General features: G+C 35.5%; 1 protein-coding gene across 1 annotated transcript; it reads right to left on the bottom strand.

Moving 5' to 3' along the window:
• Positions 1-20,785: 20,785 nt before the first annotated feature.
• Positions 20,786-21,748, bottom strand: LOC100726584 (olfactory receptor 4F15-like). Its single transcript, XM_003475646.3, has one exon. It carries the CDS (start codon positions 21,746-21,748, stop codon positions 20,786-20,788), a length of 963 nt encoding a protein of 320 aa, XP_003475694.3.
• Positions 21,749-22,667: the final 919 nt, after the last annotated feature.

Here is a 22,667-nt window from a genome sequence, read left to right as displayed (position 1 = left end):
TGTTGTGATTTTGATGGGTTTTCCTTTATAGGTGCTCTGTTTCTTTTCTCTGACCACATTTAATATTCTGTTGTTGTGAATTTCTGGGATCTTGATTATTATACATCTGGATGTAGATCTGTTTGCTTGTAGTTGGCTGGAGTTCTGTATGTCTCATTTATCTGTATATCATTTTCTTTTCCTATGCTTGAGAAGTTTTCCTTAATTATTTCTGTGAATAGCTTTTGTAATTCATTTGTGTTTACTTCTGCTTCTTCACTCACATTTTTTATTCTGAAGTTATAGACCCTCTTGTTGTATTCTAGCCTTTATATTGTTACTTCTTGGTTCCTGTTATTTTTAAGAGATACTTTCTTTCATGATCACACATTGCAAATCTATCTTCAAGTTTTGAAAGGCTAACTTTACTTTCTGTCAAGAGAATTTTGCCAGCTTTCAATGAAGTTTTTAATTTCCTGGTAATCTCTTTGGATCTGTTTCATGTATTCTACATTTTCTTTACATTCTTCATCAAAGATTTCTCTTCTTTTTCTGGATTCCTCCATTTTTCCATCTGTGCCTTCTTGAGAGGTGCTTAGTATTTCTTTCATTAATCTTTTTATATCTTACCTCACTTGAATTAGAATTTCAGTTTTAAGTTCATCTATGAGGTCACGAAGGTATTTATGTCCGCTGATGCTGTGGCTGATATTGCATGATTGTGTCCTGGATCTCTTCTGTATTTACCTCTCCTGGACTTATTTTCACTGGGTCAGCAGCTGGAGGCATTTTCTTGTTTCTTTCTCTTGTCATGCTTCTGGATTCTTTCAGACAGGTGTATGGTAGAGGTCTCAGGCCTTTTCCTTATTGCTTATGATTTTTCTGAAGTGTGCTGGCTAGGGGCTTGCTGCCCTCTCCAGTTTACTGTTATCTGAGGTGCATGCATTGATGATTTGGGCTGGCCCCTCTCCTCTGAGCCAGTCAACTGGCAAGTGCTTTCAACACATTGTTCTGTGCCATGTGGATGTCACAGTTTCAGGACAGTTTCCTCCCTGGCTATTGGGTCCTGACGAGGGGCATAACCCAGCCCAAGCAGATCCCACCAGTCCTCTTTGTGCCAGGGGCAGCTGACTGACAGCATTGCAGCTCTGAGTTCAGGCCCATCCTGCCAAACTCCAATATGTCATCCAGCAGGTCACCCTCACTGCAGGACCCAATTCCTAGCACTTACCATGTGTTAATGCAGCTCTCCATGTTGGTTCCTCTCTCTGTTGTGCTGCATCCTCCCTCCAAAGGACTCATCAACTCCTGATTCTGGCAACCTAACTTCAGCACAACCATGAATCATCCAAATCTAAGGCACTCCCGGCACACTGTGGGACCCGCCCCAGTGAGAGCATCTTGTTCCAGCCTTTTTCTTTTTCTTTTACCTCAGTTTCTTCCTGAGTCATGAGAATCCCTCTCCTTTAGTCTGGTCTTCTCCATGGTGTTAAATTCTAGCGTCTGAGTCCTAACATCACATCTTTTCTGTATATACCTAGGATAGAAAACTTTGAGTAAACTGGAATCTATGATGATTGCATATGGATTATTTTATTCAAAACTCATGATTTTGTGAAATCTTCACTTGAGATATAGTAACTAACAACTTTATCTGAGTAAATATCCACACCTGAGTTAATTAGAAGGCAGTTAGGAATGGAGAACTTTGCTTTCTGATGTCCCTTACTAAATGTTAGAATAGGAACACACAGAGTGAAGAATTCTCACATATATTCAATCTCTCATCACATAATGCCCTGTGATTTCAGCACTCTATCACTAAGAAGGCCTTCAACAGATATAATTACTTCACCTTTTTCAAAAATTAAGCCAAAGTAAATTTCTTTTCTCTATTTAAAAAAAGATATTATGCTCTATAAATATACACAATTATTTGTCAACTAAAAATAAAAATCTTGATAAAAAAGCAAAAGAAAAATACCTAATAAAATCACATATGCATGTATTTGATAAGCTCATGATGAACATTAAATTAACTCTTTTTCTAAAAAAGAAAGAAATTCTATGAGTAAACATGTAGCATTTATTGAAGCTTAGTTTCCTGTGGAAATCTGAGAGAACATGAGCTAACAAAAAGTGAGGCAAAATCCAAGATGACTTTTGTATTTCCCTGCAAGGCCTCTAAATCAGCATGTCCCCCTATCTCTCTGCCAGTCACCCTGACCTCTGTTCCTTTCCTCCACACACTCAGTTAAAAATGAAAGTTCACCAAGTAACTTACTAGATATTCTATCAAAGTGTCCTACATTGTTTATTTAATTTAAAACACTTTCCTTAAACTATATTCTCATGGTCAGAGCACTGGAGTTGGAAAAGGGTGATTTTGTCTTCATAATTAAGAGGTCTGCACACAGTCTTCATGGTTATTGAACAGCAGAATTCATTTAGTTGCATACTATTGCATACTATTAGTTTAGACCATCATTTAAGCAGTTTAGGCCAGCAGTTTTCAGGAGGTCGCAGCCCCAATAAATCATACAGAAGCTCCATTCTAAGAGCAAAGAGTGTCTCCCCAAATGAAGAAGATTAAGGATTTGTAGATGGCTGGTCAGGGGCCAACTTCAGGTTATATGTTCTGGAATTCCTTGCTCAGTAGAGAGATATAGATAATATGAACACATTGTATAGTTCAAAAAGCTACAAAGTTGACTTTGAATGGTGATTTTTTTTTCATTAAAAAAGAAAATGTGTTTTGAGGAGACAAGTACAATTTTTTACTTATCAGTTAAAATAGTTTCTGAATGTTCAGAAATTGAGAAAAACAAGCCTTTGATTCCTGGCATGTGACATCATCAGACAGCCCAAATTTCTACCTCTCTATACCACACTCCATCAAGACAAACAGGCAGAGCTGACAGCACAAGGACGATCGTATCTTTCTCAATGTTTGTTCCTCACAACATCTAAATGGATGTAATTTCCATAACAGGAAAACTGAAGGACAAGACAAAGTCATCCCTTTAGGTATTCTTTTTACTTCTTTGCCACTTTTTTAATGGGGGAAATAATAATGATTGTTCCTTGCAATTCTTCTTATCTTGTTGGTTCACATTTTATAAACTTAATAATTACACTTCAATAAGATAAAACTAAAAATTATTTTCTTATGAGAATTATTTCTCCTGCAGCAGCCTCTCCACACCCAGCAGTGCTTGGCAGACTCTGGAGTTCTGAGCAGGCAAGCAGGCAGGCACCATCAGTTCGAGAGACTGGGTGGCCTGGTATAAGTGCCCTGTGCACTTTCTCCTAGGTCGATCTAATTTGGGATGCACTGCTCAGCTTGGAGAGGGAACTTTGTGACTTCCTGGGGCACTGGACCAGCATGGCGGGTCCTTGGTGGGCCTAGGGCAGCCTCCCAGCTCTCCACTCTCTTTGGAGGCCTCTGGAGTTCTGGGTGAGCAGGCACCATAAGTTCCAGTAGCTGGGCTTGGGCCAGCCTGCCCCATGCTCTCTCAACCCTGGGAGGTGGGTGGCCAGAGTCCCAGTAGCTGAGGGCATAGAAGAGGATCTCTAACAGACACTGGGTAAGCCTTGAAATAACACTTGATACACTTGAAACACAGAAATATAGGAAAATGACAAAACGAAAGTCCAAAATACAATCTCAAACATTCAGCCGACCCAAAGAAAGCTTAGGAGCAATGTACATAGAAAAAAATATATGCCATACAAGTGAAATATTGGACATAATAGCAACTGAAATAAAGAAGCTTTAAAGGAATTCAAACTAGAAATAATCTCCGAGGTAAAAGAAGAAATGATAAATGAAGGAAATGCTGAACATATCTAAACAAGATACAGTTAAAAAATTGGAGGAACTAAGCAAAAACATAGAATCGCTGGATGAATAATATAGGACACAAAGAGAATACATAAAGCAGATGCAAAGAGATATACAGGAAATCAAAAATACCATTGAAAGCTGTAAAAACCACCTCAAAGAAAGTGAAGATAGAATTTCAGCCCTCGAAGACAAGATTGCAGCTAGTGAACAGGAAAGGAAAGATCTTTTTAAAATAACAGGGAATCAGGAAATAACAATTCAACAACTGCAAGGTGACACAAAGAAAAAAACATAAAATTGATAGGAATCAATGAAAAACAATGGGACAACATAAAGAATGTCAAGAGGATATTTAGAGAAGTAATAGCTGAAAATTTCCCAAACATGAGATCAGAAACCAACATCAAGATCAGTGAAGCATGGGCACAGCTTAAGATCATACTCATAAATGAAATAAATCCAACTCACATGTATGAATACCAAATAGTTTCCCTAGTGTAACAAATGATACAGGTACATAAAAGTTTGTGGTAATCATGATTCCCCATTACATGGTTGTGAAGCCTTATAAAGTTTTCACTCACTAATTGGTATGGTTTTATTCTGTTCTGTTTGATATTATTGTCTGTGATGATATGAAAATTTATTTTGAAGAAAACAAGGCACCCTAATTGCTAGTGCTGATTTAGTATCATCTTTTTTTGAGGTCCCATCAAATTGTTGTTCTTCTGGGTCCATTGCTTTTATCATGTTGTATCTTATTGGATTTTATTATATGAGATAATATAAACAAAAGTTTTTATAGGCAAAAAGATAATATAGAAACCACTGTTCTTTTTCTGTTAGGTAGTTCTAAATACCCTGTAATATTTTCTTCCTCTTGAATTGTTTCACACAGTCTTGATATGTTTGATGCTATAGTATATGAAGTCATACTCAAATGTTTCAAGGAAAGACATAGTATGATAACTACTATTAAGTCGGGTTAGCTTGTGGTGAGACACTATGTTGCTTAAATTGTTCTGTTCTGACCTGTATTGTTATGTTGTTATGTCCTCTTTTATCTCAATCTCCCTCCTTTTTAAAAAAATTTTTATTCATTATTATTTTTAATTAAGGGAAAAGTTTTAAAAATTAGCAGGATACATTATAGTAACTTTTTTGATTTCCTATTAACTCGATTGAAGCCCCCATATTGCTCTCACCATCTCGTTTTGAGTGATTTTACTCTATTCTGTTCTGTTTGATATTATGAATTTTGAGGGTATAGGCAACTACTTTGAAGACAATAACATTCACTATGATGCCCACTCTGGTTTGACTATTATATTCTTTTGAAGTTCATTAATGTTTCCAATGTTTAGGTTTTATTCTGTACTGTTCTGTTCAATTTTATTATACCTGATGGTATAGGAAATTCTTTTTAAGGTAGCAAGGGGCATTATGGTATTGCCCCCTTGTTGATTACCTTGTATTCTGTTTTTACATCATGTTCTATATCTATCCTTTGTTTTGACCAACTCTGCTTTGCTTTGTCACATTTGGTTTTATTCTCTTCAAAAAAGTAATAAGAACTGTGGGAGTAATAAAATGTTTACATGTTGTTGTAACAAAGAGAGGAAAAGAAAGTGCTCTAAAGGACATAACTGCTATTGTGTTTAGGTGTGTAAGATAGATGATCACATTACTAAGTTTTTGTTGGATCGTTGAACATAACTGTTTGCAGTTTCACTGTTTGAATGTCCACTTTGTATGCTTAATTTTGTAACTTGATCAACTATTTCTAAGATAACAATGTGTAATTTATTGACTAGTGATTTCTTACTGTTTATTTTTTTAATTCTATATTACCTGTACCCTTTTACTGTTTTGTTTTGTTTTGTTTTTTCCCTTTCAATTTAAAGAATTATTTCTCAATCTTACCCTCTTAAATAGTAAATAGATTAATATTTTAATAATAGATCAAGATGACAAACATAAATCTTGAATAATGTATTTTATTGAGCTGATATAAGTTTTATATTGTTTTATTAGGGTTTACAATGGAAAAGATTTAATACAGTACACAGCATTTACAGAATTATTTTATAATATTCACCCAATGAGTCAATAGAGTATACATAATTTACAGGATTATTTTTAATAATCATCCAAAGAGTGCAAATCCAAAAGAGTGCAGGAGATCTATCCACCCACTAGAGATCCAAGAAATTCAACTGAGAGCCTGGATTCCAGAGTGACATCCTTAACAACTCCAGCTGAAAACCTAGAACCCAGGGCAATATCCTCCATAGTTCTAGCAAGAGGCCTTGAGCTCATGACAATGTCTCATGCAAGTCTGTATCAAAGATCTGCACTAGGAAGATGCAAAGGTAATTTGTGGAAGATAGAAAGTTTGCCCTAGTGAGATGAAGGATCTGTGCCAGGAGGCTGCGGGATCTGCAACCAAGCCAGGAAATTATGCTCAAAGTAAAAACTAGAGCTTCCCTAAAAATGATCAGAACCAGCCTCAGTGACAGAGAGTTCTCAAACTTCTCCAATGTTAAAAACAGCCAACTTCAAATCAGGAACATCAACATGACAAGCTTCTCCAGGAGAATCAGTAGCACACCATCTTTCCCTCATATTAGTCTGAGTAAATATATGTTTACAAATGAATTAAAAATTGTAAAAGAATGCAAAATATACTAAAAAGTAAATATAAAGAGTAGAATCAAAAAAATACATGGTAAAATTTTAAAACAGTAGAATGACCTTCCTTTAAAAAGTTACCAATTCTTTTTTCTCATTTTATTTAAGGAGAAAAAAAGCAAAACAGAAAAAAGGGTAGTAATGATATGGAATTTCAAGCAAAAATAAACACTAAGCAATCACTAGTTGATAAATTACACACTGTCATTTTAGAAATAGTTGGTCAAGTTACAAAATTAAAGTATACAAAGTTGACATACAAACAATGAGACTGCAAATAGTTCTGTTCAACAATCCAAAAAATCTTAGTAATACGGTCATCTATCTTTCACACTTAAGCATACATGCAGTTATATCCTTTAGAGCACTTTCTTTTCCTCTCTTTTTTACAATAGCAATTACACATTTTGGGTTTTATTACTTTTACATTTCTTATTACTTTTTACACTAGACACACAATGTGACATTTATAAATATAACTATTTATTTCACTTATGAGGATAGTCTCAAATTGCTTCATTTAAATATGAAGGCCTCCAGATAATCCTTTATTATAGCTGAGTACTATTCCATTGTATAAAAATACCACACCTTTTTCATCTATTCTGCAGTTGATGGGCATTATTGTTGTTTACAAGATTTATCTACCACAAATTGTGCTGCTATGAATATAGGTACACATATATCATTATGATATGAACTTTTCGGGTTTTCTGGGAAAATTCTGAGGAGAGGAATAGCTGGATTAAATGGAACTTACAATCATACTCTTCTGAGAATGCTCCATACTGTTTTCCATAGTGGCTGCAGCTGTCTACACTCTCACCAAGAGTGGAGCAGTGTTGCTTTTTCCCTGCAGCCCCGCCAACATTTGTTATCAGTTGATTTCTTGGTGGCAGCCATTCTTTCCATAGTGAGATGAAATCTCAGTGGTGTTTTAATTTACATTTCTTGAATGACCAGTGATGGTGAACATTTCTTCATGTATTTATTTGCCATTTGTATATCTTTATCTGAGAACTGTGTATTCATCTCAGATGCCCACTTTTGGAGAGGGTCTTTGAATTTGGGGGCCTTGATGTTTTTCAATTCTTTGTATGTTCCAGACATAAGTCCTGTGTCTGAGAGGTTGCTGGCTGAAATTCTCTCCCGTTCTGTGGGTTTTCTTTTCACTCTGTTGGTAATTTCTTTTGAAGTGCAGAACTTTTAAATACCATGAAATCCCAATTGTTGATTCTTTGAAGTGTTTCCCATGCAGTTTGCATTTTATTCATGAATTCTCTGCCTATCCTTTTGTCTTCAAGACTTCTACCTACCTTGTCTTCCAGTAGATTTTGTGTTTCTGTTTTAATATTTAGATCTTTGGTCCACTTCGACTTTAGTTTAGTGCATGGTGATATGCATGGGTCCAGTTTCAGTCTTTGGCATGTGGAAAGCCAATTTTTCCAACACTATTTATTTAAGAGGCTATTCTTCTTCCAGTGAACTTGTTTAACCCTTTTGTCAAATATCAGGTGGCTGAATGTCTTTGTAGTTGTGTTTGCATCTTCTATTCCATTCCATTGATCCTCAGGTCTATTTCCTTGCCAGTGCCATGCTGATTTTATCACTGTGGATTTGTAGTACAGTTTCAAGTTAGGAATTGAGATGCCTCCTGACTTGCCTTTGTTGCTCAGAATTGCCCTGCTATTCTAGGTTTCTTCTGTTTCCAAATGAATTTTAGATGTGCTTTCTCTATATCTGTGAGATATGTTAGATGTATTCTGATTGGGATTGCATTAAATCCAAATAACAGCTTGGGAGTATGGCCATTTTCACAATGTTGGTTCTTCTAGCCAAGAGCAACGAATATCCTTCCATTTTCTAATATCCTCTTCAATCTCCTTTTTTAGCATAGCATAATTTTCAGTATATAGGTCTTTTACATTTTAGTTAGATTTATACTTAAGTATTTCATTTTTTAGATGCTATTGTAAAGGGAGATATTTCCATAATTTCTCTCTCAGTGAGTTTTTTGTTTGCATACAGGAATGCTATTGATTTTTGAGTGTGTTGACTTTGTGTCCAGCTACACTGCTGAATTTGTTCATTACCTCTAGTAGTCTTTTAATGGAGTTTTTTGAGTCTTCTATGTAGAGTGTCAAGTTTAAATCTTGGAAATAACCAAAATGCACATCAACTGCATAGTGGATTTAAAAAATGTGTTGTTTTTATACAATGAAATACTACTCAGCTATAAAAAAGGATGATCTTGAGGCCTTTATAAGTAAATGGAGACAAGTAAATGAAAATATCTTCATTAGTGAAATAAACAAGATTCATATTAGTAAATATCAAATTTTCTCTCTAGTGTAAAAAATCATAAAAGCTAACAAAATAATGAGATCCAAAATTGTAATACATATTGTGAAAGTGAAAAGGGAGGGAACTACTCTAAAGAGTATAACCGTATGTATAATGTGTAAGATAGATGACCATATTATTGAATCCTTGTTGGAACATTGAACAGAAAGATTTTTACTGTCAATGTCTGAGTGTCTAGCCACCATTTATGCTTTGATTTTGTGACCTTGGCAACTATTTTTTAAGACGACAAAGAGTAACATATCAACTAGTGAGTCTATGATGATAATTTTTTAATTTAGTATTGTTCTCCTCCTCTTTTCTGTTTTTCTATTTTCTTTCTTTGAAAAAAAAGATAACAATATGCAATATAACAACAACAAAAAAAGGGATGTGGAATAGCAAAGGCAGTCCTGGGCAACAAAGGCAAGGCAGGACGCTTCACAAGCCCATGATTGAAATGATACTATAAAACTACAGTGACAGAATCAGCAAAGTCCTGCAAAAAAAAACAGACCTGAAAATCAATGGACCAGAATAGAAGATGCAGACACAACTACAAAGGCACTCAACCATGGTATCATTGACAAAGAAGCTAAACATATTCACTGGAAGAAAGATAGGCTCTCTACTAAATAATGTTAGAAAAATTGGCCTTCTGCATGCTGAAGACTGAAGTCACAATCATGTATATCATCATACATTAAAGTCAAAAAGGATCAAATATATAAATATTAGAAAAGAAACATTAAACCTACAAGAAGACAGCATATGTAGCAATCTTGAAGACATAGGGATAAGGAAAGAGTACATGAACAAAATACAAATTGCATGGGAAGAACTTTTGAGAATGAACAACTTGGATCTTGTCTTATTAAAAAGTTTTTGTACTTCAAAAGACATTATCAACAGAGTGAAGAGAAAATCCACAGAATGGGAAAGAATTTTATCCAGCAATCCTTAGACAAAGGACTTATATCTACAACATATAAAGAACTAAAAAACATCAGACCATCCAAATTGAAAGATCTAATTCAAAAATGGGCATCTGAAACAACATGTACTTTTTTTTAATTTAAAAAAAGATTAAGATACAAGAGGGCATAACAACACAGGTCAGAACAGAACAATTTAAGCAACATAGTGTTTCAACACAAGACAATCTGAAATAACAGTAGCTACCAAAGTGTCTCTTTCCTTCAAATATTTGAGTATAACTTGTTATACTATAGTATCAAACACAAAAAGACAGTGTAAATCCATTCAACAGAATGAAAGTATGACAGAGTACTGAGAGCCAAACAAACAGCACTTTCTATGTGATCTTGTCTATAAAAAATTTTATACAATCACATATAATAAAACCCAATAAGATACAACATGATAAAACCGATGGAGACAGAAGAACAAAAGCTTGGTGGAACTTCAAAACAAGAAAATATTAACTCATCACAAGCAATTATAGTGTCTTGTTTTCTTCAAAATAGCTGTTCATACCATCACAGACAATACAATCAAACAACCCAGAATAAAACATCCCAATTACTGAATGAAAATATTAGAAGTCTTCAAAGCAATATAAAGGGGAATCATGCTTACCACATACTTTCATGTATACTTACCATTTCTTACAGTAGGGAAACTATTCGGTATTTATACATGTGAGCTTGATTTATTTTGCTTATGAGTATGGTCTCAAGCTGTTCCCATTTATTTATAAGTATCTCAATGTGATCATTCTTTATAGCTGAGTAGTACTCCATTGTATAAAAATACCACAACTTTTTATCCACTTCTCAGTTGATCGACATTTAGGTTGTTTCTGAGATCTGGCTATTAAAAATTGTGCTGCTATAAACATGGGTGGAAATATATCTCTATGGTTATGATGTTTTCAGTTCTACTGGGAATATGGCTAGAAGAAGAATAGCTGGAATAAATTGGACTTCCAATCTCAGCTTTCTGAGAAATCTCCAGACTGATCTCCACAATGGTTGGACCGGTCCACACTCCCACCAGCAGTGCAGGAGAGTTCCTTTTTCCCCACAGCCTCTCCAGCATTTGTTGTTGGTAGATTTCTTGATCCTGGCCATTCTTTCAGGAGTGAGATGGGATCTTAGTGTGGTTTTAATTTGTATTTCTCTAATGACTAATGATGATGAACATATTTTCATGTATTTATTTGCCATTTGTATTTCTTCATTTGAGAATTGTGTATTCATCTCAGATGACCATTTTTGGATTAGATCTTTGAATTTTAGGGGTCTGACTTTTTTAATTCTTGATATGTTTTAGACAGAAATCCTTTGTCTGAGGGGTAATTCACTAAGACTTTTTCCCAGTCTGTGGGTTTTCTTTCCAATATGCTGAATGGTTCCACTATGCTGAAAGTTTCTTTTGACATGGAGAAACTTTTTATTAACAGGTGATCACAAGTTTTGAATCTGGAAATTATTTCCCATGTGGTTTGATTCCTGTTCATGAATTCTCTACCTACCCCTATGTCTTCAAGGTTTCTACACAATTTCTCTTCCAAAAGATTTAGAATTTCTGTTTTAATATTCATATCTTTGAATCCATTTAGATTTTAATTTAGTAAATGGTGATAGGCATGGGTCTAGTTTTAGTTTTCAGCATATGGAGAGCCAGTTTTTCCAACACCTTTTATTAAAGAGACTGTCATTCTTCCAGTGAACATGTTTGGCCCCTTTATCAAAGATAAGGTGGTTGAGTGTGTTTGTAGTTATGGTTGTATCTTCTAATCTATTCCATTGATCTTCGGCTCAGTTTTGATTCTTGTACCATGTTGATTTTACTATAGTTGCTTTGCAGTATAACTTCAGGTCAAGAATTATGATGCCTCCTGCCTTGCCTTTGCTGCTTAGTCTAGGTCTTTGCTGGTTCCAGATGAAGTTTACGAGGGATTTCTCTAGAACTATGAGGTATGTTGATGGTATTTTTATTGGGATTACATTGAATCTATATAACACTTTTGGGAGAATGGCCATTTTCATAATATTTATTCTTCCTATCCATGACCAAGGGATGTCTTTCCACTTTCTGAGATCCTCTTCAGTTTATTTTTTCACTGTATTATAATTTTCTCTATACAGATCTTTCATTTCTTTCATGAGAATATTTCCTAAATATTTCATTTTTTTGGTTGCTAGTGTGAAGGGTTTGGCTTCTCTTATTCTTTCTCTGTGATTTTGTTGTTAGTGTATAAAAATGCTGTTGATTTTTGAGTATTGATTTTGTATCCAGCTGCCTTCCTGAATTTATTTATTATATCTAGGAGTCTTTCAAATGAATTTTGGGGGTCTTCTATGTAGAGTATCATGTCATCCACAAATAATGATAATTTAAATTCTTTTCTATTTTTACCCCTTTTATTTATCTCTCCTGTCTAATTGCTCTCACTAGTATTACCAGTACTATGTTGAACAAGAGCAGTGATACTGGCCATCCTTGTTTTGTGCCTGATTTATAAGGTAAACACCTTCAGGTTTTGATCAGTAAATATGATGCTGGCTGTTGTTTTGTCATAGATTGCCTGTATCATATTGAGGTAAAGACCATCTATTCCAATTTTCAGAAAGGTTCTTATCATAAATGATAGATGAACCTTATCAAAAAAATTTTCTAGAACAATATAAATGATCATGTGATTCTTACTTTTGGCTTTATTGATATGTTGGATTACATTTATTGAATTACGTATGTTGAACCACCATGCATGCCTGACATGAATCCCACTTGGTCATGATGTATAATCTTCTTGATGATTTGCTGTACCCTATTTGCCAATAATATACTGAGGATTTTTGCATCTGTGTTCATTAGGGAGATTGGACTGTAGCTATCTTTTTTTCTTGGATCTTTCTCAGGTTTTGGTACTAGGGTAACATTAGTTCCAGGAATGACTTAGGAAGAATTGCTTCCCTTTCAATTTCATTGAAGAGTTTGAGGAGGATCGGCATTAAGTCCTCTTTGTATTTCTTGTAGAATTCTGCAGTGAATCCGTCTGGGCCTAAGTTCTTTTTTGTAGGTAGGGACTTAATTACATTGTCAACTTCATTAGTAGAAATTGGGTTAGTCAGCAGTTTTACATCTTCTTGACCTAGCTTTGGTACTTCATACGATTCTAGGAATCTGGCAATCTCTTCTGTATTATCAAACCCAGGAGAGTAGAGATTTTAAAAATAGGTGTTGATGATCTTCTGTATTTCTAGAGTCTGTAGTGATTTTGCTTTTTTTATTCCTTATTGCATGAGTTTATGAGCTTTTTCTTCCCTTTTTTAAATAAGGTTGGCTTGTGGCTTATCAATGTTGTTTATTCTTTCAAAGAACCAACTCCTTAATTCATTGATTCTTTGGATTGTTTTCTTAGTCTCTATTGCATTAATTTCTGCTCTGATTTTTTATAATTTCCTCCCTTCTTTTGGCTTTGGGCTTGACTTGCTCTTCTTTTCCTAGATGTTTTACATGTAACAGCAGGTTATCTATTTATATTTGTTCTGTTTTCCTGATATGGCAACTCAGTGCAGTAAATTTTCCTCTGAGGACAGATTTCATTGCATCCCACAGATTATGGTAAGTTGTGTTAGTATTTTCATTTGCTTGTAGGAATAGTTTAATTTCTTCTTTAATGTCTAATGTGACCCACCCTGATTATGTAAGAGTGTATTATTCCATTTTCATGTGTTTGTGGGAATTTTGCAGTATCTTTTATCATTAATTTCTAGTTTCGTGGCACTATTATCCGATAACATGCAAGGGATAATTTCAACTCTTTTGCATTTATTAAAATACGTCTGTCTGCTAGTATATGGCCTATTTGAGAGAATGTCCCATGTACTGTTGAGAAGAATGTGTATTCTGATGTTATTGGATGGAACACTCTGTATATGTCTATCAAGTCCATTTGTTCACAGGTGTGATTCAATTCTGTTATTTCTTTGCTGATTTTTTGTCTACTAGACCTGTCCCTGGTGTCAATGGTATGTCAAGTTCTCTGGTTGTAATTGTGTTACTGCTAATTTGGTTTTTAATTTATGTTAGTACCTGCTTTATATAATTGGGTGCTTGGAACTAGATGCATATATATTTAAGATTGTTATCTCTTACTCTTGAAGTTTTCCCCTAACCAGTATGTAATGACCTTCTTTATATCTTCTGATAATTCTTGGTTTGAAGTTCACATTGTCTGCAAACAGAATAGCTACCCTCACTTTTGGGGGGTTCCTATTGCATGAAGTATTGTTTTCCATCCTTTAACTTTCACTCTGTGAGCTTCCTTTTGGGTTAGATGGGTTTCTTGTAGACAGCATATGGTTGGATGTTGTTTCTTGATCCATTCTGCAAGTCTGTTTCTTTTAATTGGTGCATTGAGACTATTTACAATAATGATTATAACTTTTATATATTGGTTTATTGTTGACATGTTATCTTTCAGCTGTTGCATCTTTATCTTTTCATTCTGTTTAATTGTCTGCTTTGCTTAGTGGTTTTTTTCCTAAGTTATCTAAACTGTCTTTCAATATTCTTTGCAGGGTTGGCTTGGTGATCATGAAGTTCTTCACCTGTTCTTTTTCATGGAAGTATCTTATTTCTCCATTAACTTTGAATGACAGTTTTGCAGGGTACATCAGTCTAGGTTGGAAATCATTTTCCTTTAGGATGTGAAATACTTCACTCCGTGCTCTTCTTAACTGTATTGTTTGTGCTGATAAATCTGCTGATTCTAATAGGTTTTCCTTTATAAGCGATCTGTCTTTTCTCTCTGACAACTTTTTATATTCTATTCTTATGTTGGATTTCTGGGATGGTGATCATTATATGTCTGGATGTAGTTTTATTTTGGTTATGGCTATTTGGAGTTCTATATGCTTCACTGATTGCTGATGTCAGTTTTCATTCTTATGTTTGGGAAATTTTCAGTTATTACTTAGTAAATATCCTCTTGACATCCTTATGTTGTCTCCTTTTTCATTTATCCCTATCAATCTTACATTGCTTTTCTTTGCATCATTATGCAGCTCTTCAATTTTTATTTCCTGATTCCTTGTTATTTTTTAAAGATCTTTCCTTTCCTGTTTATGTGCTGCAATCTTGTCTTTGGGTCTGAAATTCTATCTTCACTTTCACTAAGGCAGTTTTTACAACTTTCAATGAAATTTTTGGTTTCCTGTATATCTCTTTGTATCAGTGTTATGTATTCTGTTTTTTCTTATATTGTTCATCCAGGGATTCTACCTTTTTGTTTAGCTCATCCAATTTATTAACTGTATCTTCTTTAGATATTTTCAGCATCTCTTTCATTTCTTTTATCATTTCTTCTTTTACTTGGGAGATTGTTTCTAGTTTTAATTCCTTTAAAACTTCCTAGAGTTACTTCTTTATTTCAGTTGCTATTATTTCAGGTATTTCAGGTATATGGCATATGTTTTCTTCTATGTACATTGCTCCTAAGGTTTTTTGGGATGGGCTGGAGGCCTGAGATTGTATTTTGGTCTTTTATTTTGTCATTTTCCTATATTTCTGTGTTTCAAGTGTTATTCCAAGGCTTCCCCTGGGCCTTTTCAAAATCCTCTTTTATGCCCTCAGCTCCTGGGACTCTGGCCACCCATTTCCCTGGACTGAGAGAGGGTCACTCGTGGGCCTAGTGGAGGCAAGCTCAATCTCTGCTGAACTGGTGCAGTGTGACATGAAGCCACAAAGTTCCCTGGTCGGCGGGAGCATCGATCTTAACTCCCTCCCAGGGCTTGGGATGGTGTGGGTATACTCACCCCAGGCCTCCCAGTCTCCAGAATTGAGGGCACAGGCAGGCAGGCTCCAATCCCTAGAGCTGGCTGAGTGCAGCTGCCAGAAAGTTGGTGCAGGCAGGCCCAAGCCTAGCTGAGCTGGTTCAGTGCAGCAGGTAGCTTGCTGGTGGGAGCTACAATCGTAAACTCCCTCCTGGGGTTCAGGATGGTGTGGGGACAGTCACCCCAGGCCACCCAGTCTCCAAAGCTGAGGGTGCAGGCAGACAGACCCCAGGCCCGGAGACAGCTTAACACAGCTGCCAAACACGCACTTCTGACACAAAGAGTACATATCACAAATCAATGCATGAAGACATGTTCAACATCTCTAGTCATTTGAGAAATTCAAATTAAAACAAAGTTGAGATTCTATCTCATCCCAGAAAGAATGGCTGCCATCAAGAAATCAGCCAATACCAAATGTTGGTGGGGCTGAGGGGGAAAAGGAGCACTTCTCCACTGCTGATGGGAATGTAAACTGATACAACCACTATGGAAATCAGTATGAAGATTCCTCAAAACACTAGACCTGGAAGTCCCATTTAATCCACCTATTTCCCTTCTGTGAATTTTCCCAGAAGAATTGAAAATGTCATGCCACAAAGATATATGTGCACCGATGTTGATAGCAGCACAATTTGCAATAGCTAAATTTTAGAAACAAGTTAAATGTGCAGCAACTGCAGAATAAAAAAAGATGCAGTATATTTATATAGAGGAATATTACTGATATTTTTTAAAAGGACAGTATTGAGTCTTTTATAGATAAACAGAAGCAACTTGAGACCATACCAGCACTCACATTTATAAACAATGTATCATCTCCCTAGTATAAAAAAATGAAAAATAAAAATCTGACAGAGTAATAAGATCCAAAATATACAATAGGTGCTAGAAAAATGAAAGGAGAAACAAGTGCTTAAAAGGACAGGAATACTGAAATGGGGGAAAGGAAGAAAGAATAAGATTACATATTTGTTGGTAAATGTATATAGATGTATGTATATATATGCATGCTAAATAGATAGCTATACTACTAATCTCTGTTAATTCATCAAAAAGAACACTTTGTGCTGTCACTGGACATTTTGGGAATTTTATTTTTAATTTTAAAGAGAATAAAACAGAACAAAGCAAATCAGAACAAAACAATGCAAGCAATGACTTCATAACATTACAACAGTGGCTTCCATAAGGTCTCTTGTTTTCTTCAAAATAGTTGACCAAACCCTCACACACAATAATATCAAACATACCAAAAAAATATAAAACCCATCAAAAGAATGAAAGCATTACAGGACTTCAAAACCAGACAACAGGAAATGAAAAATAGTTACTATGTCTCATTTTCTTCAAAAGTTATCCATACTATCACATGCAATAAAATCAAAACAACTCAAGGGAACCAATCAAAACAAAAGAATAAAAGCATGATATAAATTCAAAACAAGATGATAGGAAATCAATATTTGATTGATCACTTTTGTGCCTAGATTTTTTAATTTTTTATTACTTTGAAAGTATAAAATACAGCAGAACAAGACAGAACAAAGCCAGTTGAGACAGTGCACTGAAATTGGTACAGACTTCATAGAGGGTTACCAGGAAAACAGTAATAGGTGCCATAGTATATCTCATTATCTTCACATAGTTGTTCTTTCAAGCAGGTATAGCAAAATCAAATGAAATACAGAACATTATAGAACTTATCAAAACAGAATATTGAATAGAGCAATACAACTAATCAGAATAAAGCAAAAGAGTGATAAAAATATTTGCCTTCAAAGAGATAGTAGAAGGAAATCCTCCCATTTGCTATATTGTATCTGGACAACCTCCCAAGAGATGCTCAGATCTCTGGCTCCCATTTGATAATGGTGGGGGTGGGGAGGAGATGGGATGTTTGATTCTCAGCCCACACCCTGGTAGGCTCACAGCTGTTTACCAGAGAGGCAAGCGGGTGCTTGGTTTCCCAGCACCCTAAGTTCCAACATGGCATGGATCTTGAGAGATCCTGGGTGATTCTCTCTCTAAGGTGCCCACAGCTTGCCCAAACCATGCCTGCTTACCAGGGAGGTGAGCTGGTTGCTTGGTTTCCCAGTGCTCTAAGTTCTAACATGGTGTGGATCTTGGGAGACACTGGGTGGTTCTCTCTGTGGGGCAGCTGCAGCTTTCCCAAGCCATGGCTGCTTACCAGGGAGGCAACTAGATTGCTTGGTTTCTCTGCACCCTAAGTTCCAACACAGTGTGGATCTTGGGAGATGCTGGGTGGTTCTATCCCCGTGGTGGCCACAGCTTGCCCCAGCTTGCCCCAGCTTGCCCCAGCCATGGATGATTACCAGAGAGGTGAGCTGGTTGCTTGGTTTCCCAGCACCCTAAGTTCCAACATGGCCTGTGCCTAGATTATATAATCTGAAAAACTAATTCTGAGATAATAATTTGCAATGTATTAACTGGTGTTAATTCCCTAATTTTTTTCTCTTTTTTCAAATTCTGCATCATTTTTATCTTTTTTTCTGTTTTACTTTTTTAAAATAAAGAACACCGGAAAGTAAACCTTGAATAGTAAATTTTATTGAGTTGATGCATATATTATGTTTATGATTTATGGAATGAAAGAAAAATGCATCCAGAATTGAGAAATTAAGATTCTTAGATTTATGCCTCAGCTCTATTATTTGCCAGTTGTGGGTCCCTAGGATTCATTTAATTGTGTTTCTCTTACCTAATAAGCAAAATAAGAATGAGAATATTACCTACCTTCTTCCTTACAAAATTACCTTATTTATGTACAGAACTTAATATGTTATGTGTTATATCATAAATGTTCAATCAATGTTTTTGTTGTTATTAATGGTGGTGATAAAGATTGCAGGGGAAGTGGAGGTGGTATTAATTTCACAAATCAAAGAATGGCTTTAAATGTGCTGTGAGAATTTCACACATCTGATAAGTGAGAAAAGAGTTATGACAGTTACAGCCAAGCTTGTAACAGAAACACTGAAGGACAAACACAAAAATGACAAATCATATCTGAATTTTATCTGGACTGATTGCATGACCATGTTTCCATTTGCCAAAAATGAAGGCAAAGAATGATACACGTTCTGTCAGGCTAACTTCCAAATAGGCACATCATGGCATTATCAACAGTAAGTGTAAACACAGCTTATCAAACAAGAAAGTGAAGAATTTCACACACAGAAAATGACTAATTTTACAAAAATCAAATATCTCTCACTGGCTAAGCTAATATCAGCCTATATTTGCATATATATAAATATTAAGTTAGTTTTAAAAATATAAAGAATTGAAAATAAATCAAAAAGTTAAGTAAAAGATTAAAACACTTGCCTAAAAGAATTCAGAAAACTGTCAATATTTTGACAAAATGGCCTCACTAAAAGTATCTATTAAAAATTAAAACCGACATGGTCATAACATTAGTATAATATTTTGATAGTTATCAGTATATGCATTGGTCACTTTTTCATTAATCAGAAAAATTGACTTTATGGCTTATATTACCTATAAGGCCTAAATTTTCAAATATGCTCCAAAATTTCAGCCAAAGAAACCATGATCCAGTAACACTGGGTGCATACACATGTACACACACACCAAAAATTGAAGTTCAAAGTAAGGACTAGAGCTCCTCCAAAAAGAACCACAGCCATTCTCAACAGTAGCAAGTTCCCAAGCTCCTGTGATGATAACAGCAGAATTCATATCAGGAAAAACCAGTGTAATACATTTCTCCAGAAGAGTCAACAGCCCATCTTCTGATCTCCAGTCCTCCTTCTTCTCCTGTTGACAATAATTACCAGGTGGGCTATCCACACCCAGAACCATGCTGATTCAGTTCAGCTGGGTGCTACTAGTTGACCATTAGTTGATCTACTGCAAACACACACACACACACACACACACACACACAGGCATTATTCATTCCAGAAAACTTTTAATTCATTTAACACAGTTTCCAAAGTTAATAGCACAAAAAAGTGATAGCAAATGCTGCTTAGAGTACTTTGTCAAACAGTAAAGAAATATAAACAACAATACTGTTTAATTTGATTTGGGGTTTGGTGAGTGACATAAATACTAGCCGTGGATGACATCACCGAGTTATAAAATAACTAAAGTTATAAATAACTAAAACCTTGTCAACAAATTTATTATTGGGTTGTAAATAAAGAAACAACTTGCAAGTAACAAATAATCATATGAAAAGGATGTCAATGAAAAGAATAGTCAGCTACCTTGTATCACCTCTGCTATAATTCAGGACATAATTTGAAAGACAGTTGAGAGCCATACAAGTCATATATTACCAGAAGGCATAAAGATCCAAATGAACAAGAAGTCAGGGATTTTATTTTTCATTTTTTTAATTTAAAAATGAAGAAACCTAGTTCTCCTTATTAGATATATAATCAAAATATTTCTGTTCCTATTAGCATGCATAAAATAAACAAGTTTTAAAAAAGGTATTTCAAATTTCAGTTCTATAACTGCACAATGCTATATTATAAGCAACAATTTTCAAAATACCCAAAGAACACAGAAGGTGACCTAATGCTGAATACACATATGAGGCAGTAGGGATCAAATGAAGTTTTTCTGATAGCCTTTGGCTGACACTTTGAGAAACAAACCAATTCAAAACAAAGGAAATATAAGAGGGAAAAAGAATGGAGCACTATTCTCCAACACTAAATTGCTAAATATGTTTGCTATTTGGCAAGTTTTGCAGGATTATGGATACTGAAAGTGCTATGTTACTAAAATCAACTTTAGCTGAAAACATTTCACACCCACTATGAAGGTAATGAGTGGAAAGAATTTCTTAAGTTCTTCTTTGAAAATTACAAAGGTAAATATACTTAGTGCTCAGAGTTAGTTACTTTATATTAAGCATCCATCACAGAATCTACAGTATACAGGACTCCAAAAGTAGCTCCCTATATCTGTACTGATTACAGTACTAGAGACACTTGACAGTATGGTAAATAACTAAATATATGCAGTTCACAAAGTCAGTAGTGATCTAAAATTTCATTCACTTTGTTTCTCCGTTGACTTTGCAGATAGAACTACATGTCTGTTATTGTTCACATATTTAGGAGACCTTTCGGTAACTCACAAGCTTATAGCAAAGCTTCCTCATTGCTTCCTTCATCTCCTTGTTCCTGAAGGTATAGATAACTGGATTCAGAAAAGGAGTGAGAACAGCATCAAAGATAGCAAGAAACTTGTCCCAGTGTGACGAAGGGAAGGGCCAAGTATAGAAGAATATTAGTGGTCCAAAGAATAAAACCACCACGGTCACATGAGCTGACAAAGTAGATAGGGCCTTAGATAAACCAGATGAAGTGTGTTTCTGAACAGTGACCACAATGAAGATGTAAGAAATGATCAGTATGAAGAAGGACCCAACAGAAATGAGCCCACTGTTGGCTGTGACCATGAACTCCAGTCGATTGGTCTCTGTGCAGGCAAGTTTAATGAGCTGAGGAAGATCACAGTAAAAGCTGTCCAGTACATTTGGGCCACAGAAAGGTAAGTCCATAACAAAAGCCAACTGGGCCACTGAGTGGATAAGGCCAAGGATCCAAGATGTAGCCACAATTAACAAGCACATTCGAGGGCTCATGATCAGCAGGTAGTGCAAAGGTTTACAAATGGCCACATATCTGTCAAAGGCCATACCTATGAGCAGCACCATTTCTGTGCCACCAATTGCATGAATAAAGAAGATCTGTGCTATACAGCCACCAAAAGAAATAGTTTTATGTTTTCTGAAGAGATCATAAATCATTTTGGGAGCTGCAATTGAACAAATTCCCAGGTCAAGAAATGAGAGATTGGCCAGCAGGAAGTACATGGGGGAGTGAAGTCTAGAGTCATAGGTCACAGAGACTACAATGAGGAGGTTTCCCATCAGACTTGCCATGTAGAACACAGAAGAAAAGAGAAAAAGAAGGAGCTGGATCCTCCACAAATTGGAGAGTCCTAGGAAAACAAACCCAGACACCACAGAATAGTTGGCACCATCCATTGCCTGAGAAGGTGTGTCTAACATTGCCTGAAAAAGACAGTAAAGAAAATCAAGTTTGGCAAGGAGTCACTTGCTATGCATCAAACTGTAAAGGAAAAACTTCCTCACAGATCCAAACAACTTTCCATAACCCTTTGAACTCTATTTGCAAAAAAATACATCATAACTCATCATTACAAGCCATTTCTTCTAATTTCCTGAGCTTGCTAAAGTATTTCAAATTTGGAGACAAAGTTTAGGAGAAACCAAATAATGCCTCCAAAGAAATGTTATGAGGAAAAACAGAAATGCTGATTTTTCTGCACAATTTGTTGCTAAGCCAGTGTAGCTCCCCAAACCTCAGAGATTTCTCATTAGGTTTTTATCCTCTTTGATTGCTCCTATGTGTTTGGCCATTACTCTCATTTATTCTCTCAAGTTAATCTTCATTCTATTCCAGTTTTTCAAATGCCATTTACTTTTAATACTTCAATAAGTTCACAGTATCCACTGGGCATGGTAGATATTTCATGAATGCTGATTTTTTTAAAAATTTCCAACAAAGGGTTTCACTATGTAATTCAAGCTGGTTGTGAACTTACTATATAGACCAAGATGACCTTGATTCTCAGTGATCCTTCTGCTTCAGTCCTTCAAGTGCTGGGTTTACAGTTGTTCACCACCATGCCATTTAAATGTTGATGAATTAAAGATGATTATTATAAGTGGCAAATAAACGGTACAGTAACTAAATAATAAAATGCTAATTGAATCATGAAAATGTAAAAAGGAGAGATTGATGTGAAGAATGGCCACAGATGTGATATGAAATATAAGTATCTGCAAAGAGAAGAAAAGCAGAGGTGAGAGAAGATAATGTGGAAACCCTACAAGTATCCCACTGTAGCATCTCAGTCCAAGCCAGGAAAGGTGCTACAAAGTTTAATCTGTGATTGCTTAGCAA

The sequence above is a fragment of the Cavia porcellus genome, unplaced genomic scaffold (genome assembly GCF_034190915.1).
Source record: "Cavia porcellus strain 051 isolate PalLab524CR breed Dunkin Hartley unplaced genomic scaffold, mCavPor4.1 scaffold_6, whole genome shotgun sequence".
NCBI lineage: Eukaryota > Metazoa > Chordata > Mammalia > Rodentia > Caviidae > Cavia > Cavia porcellus.
Note: the sequence above shows the minus strand (reverse complement) of the source record. Positions and strands in the feature narration are given on the sequence as shown.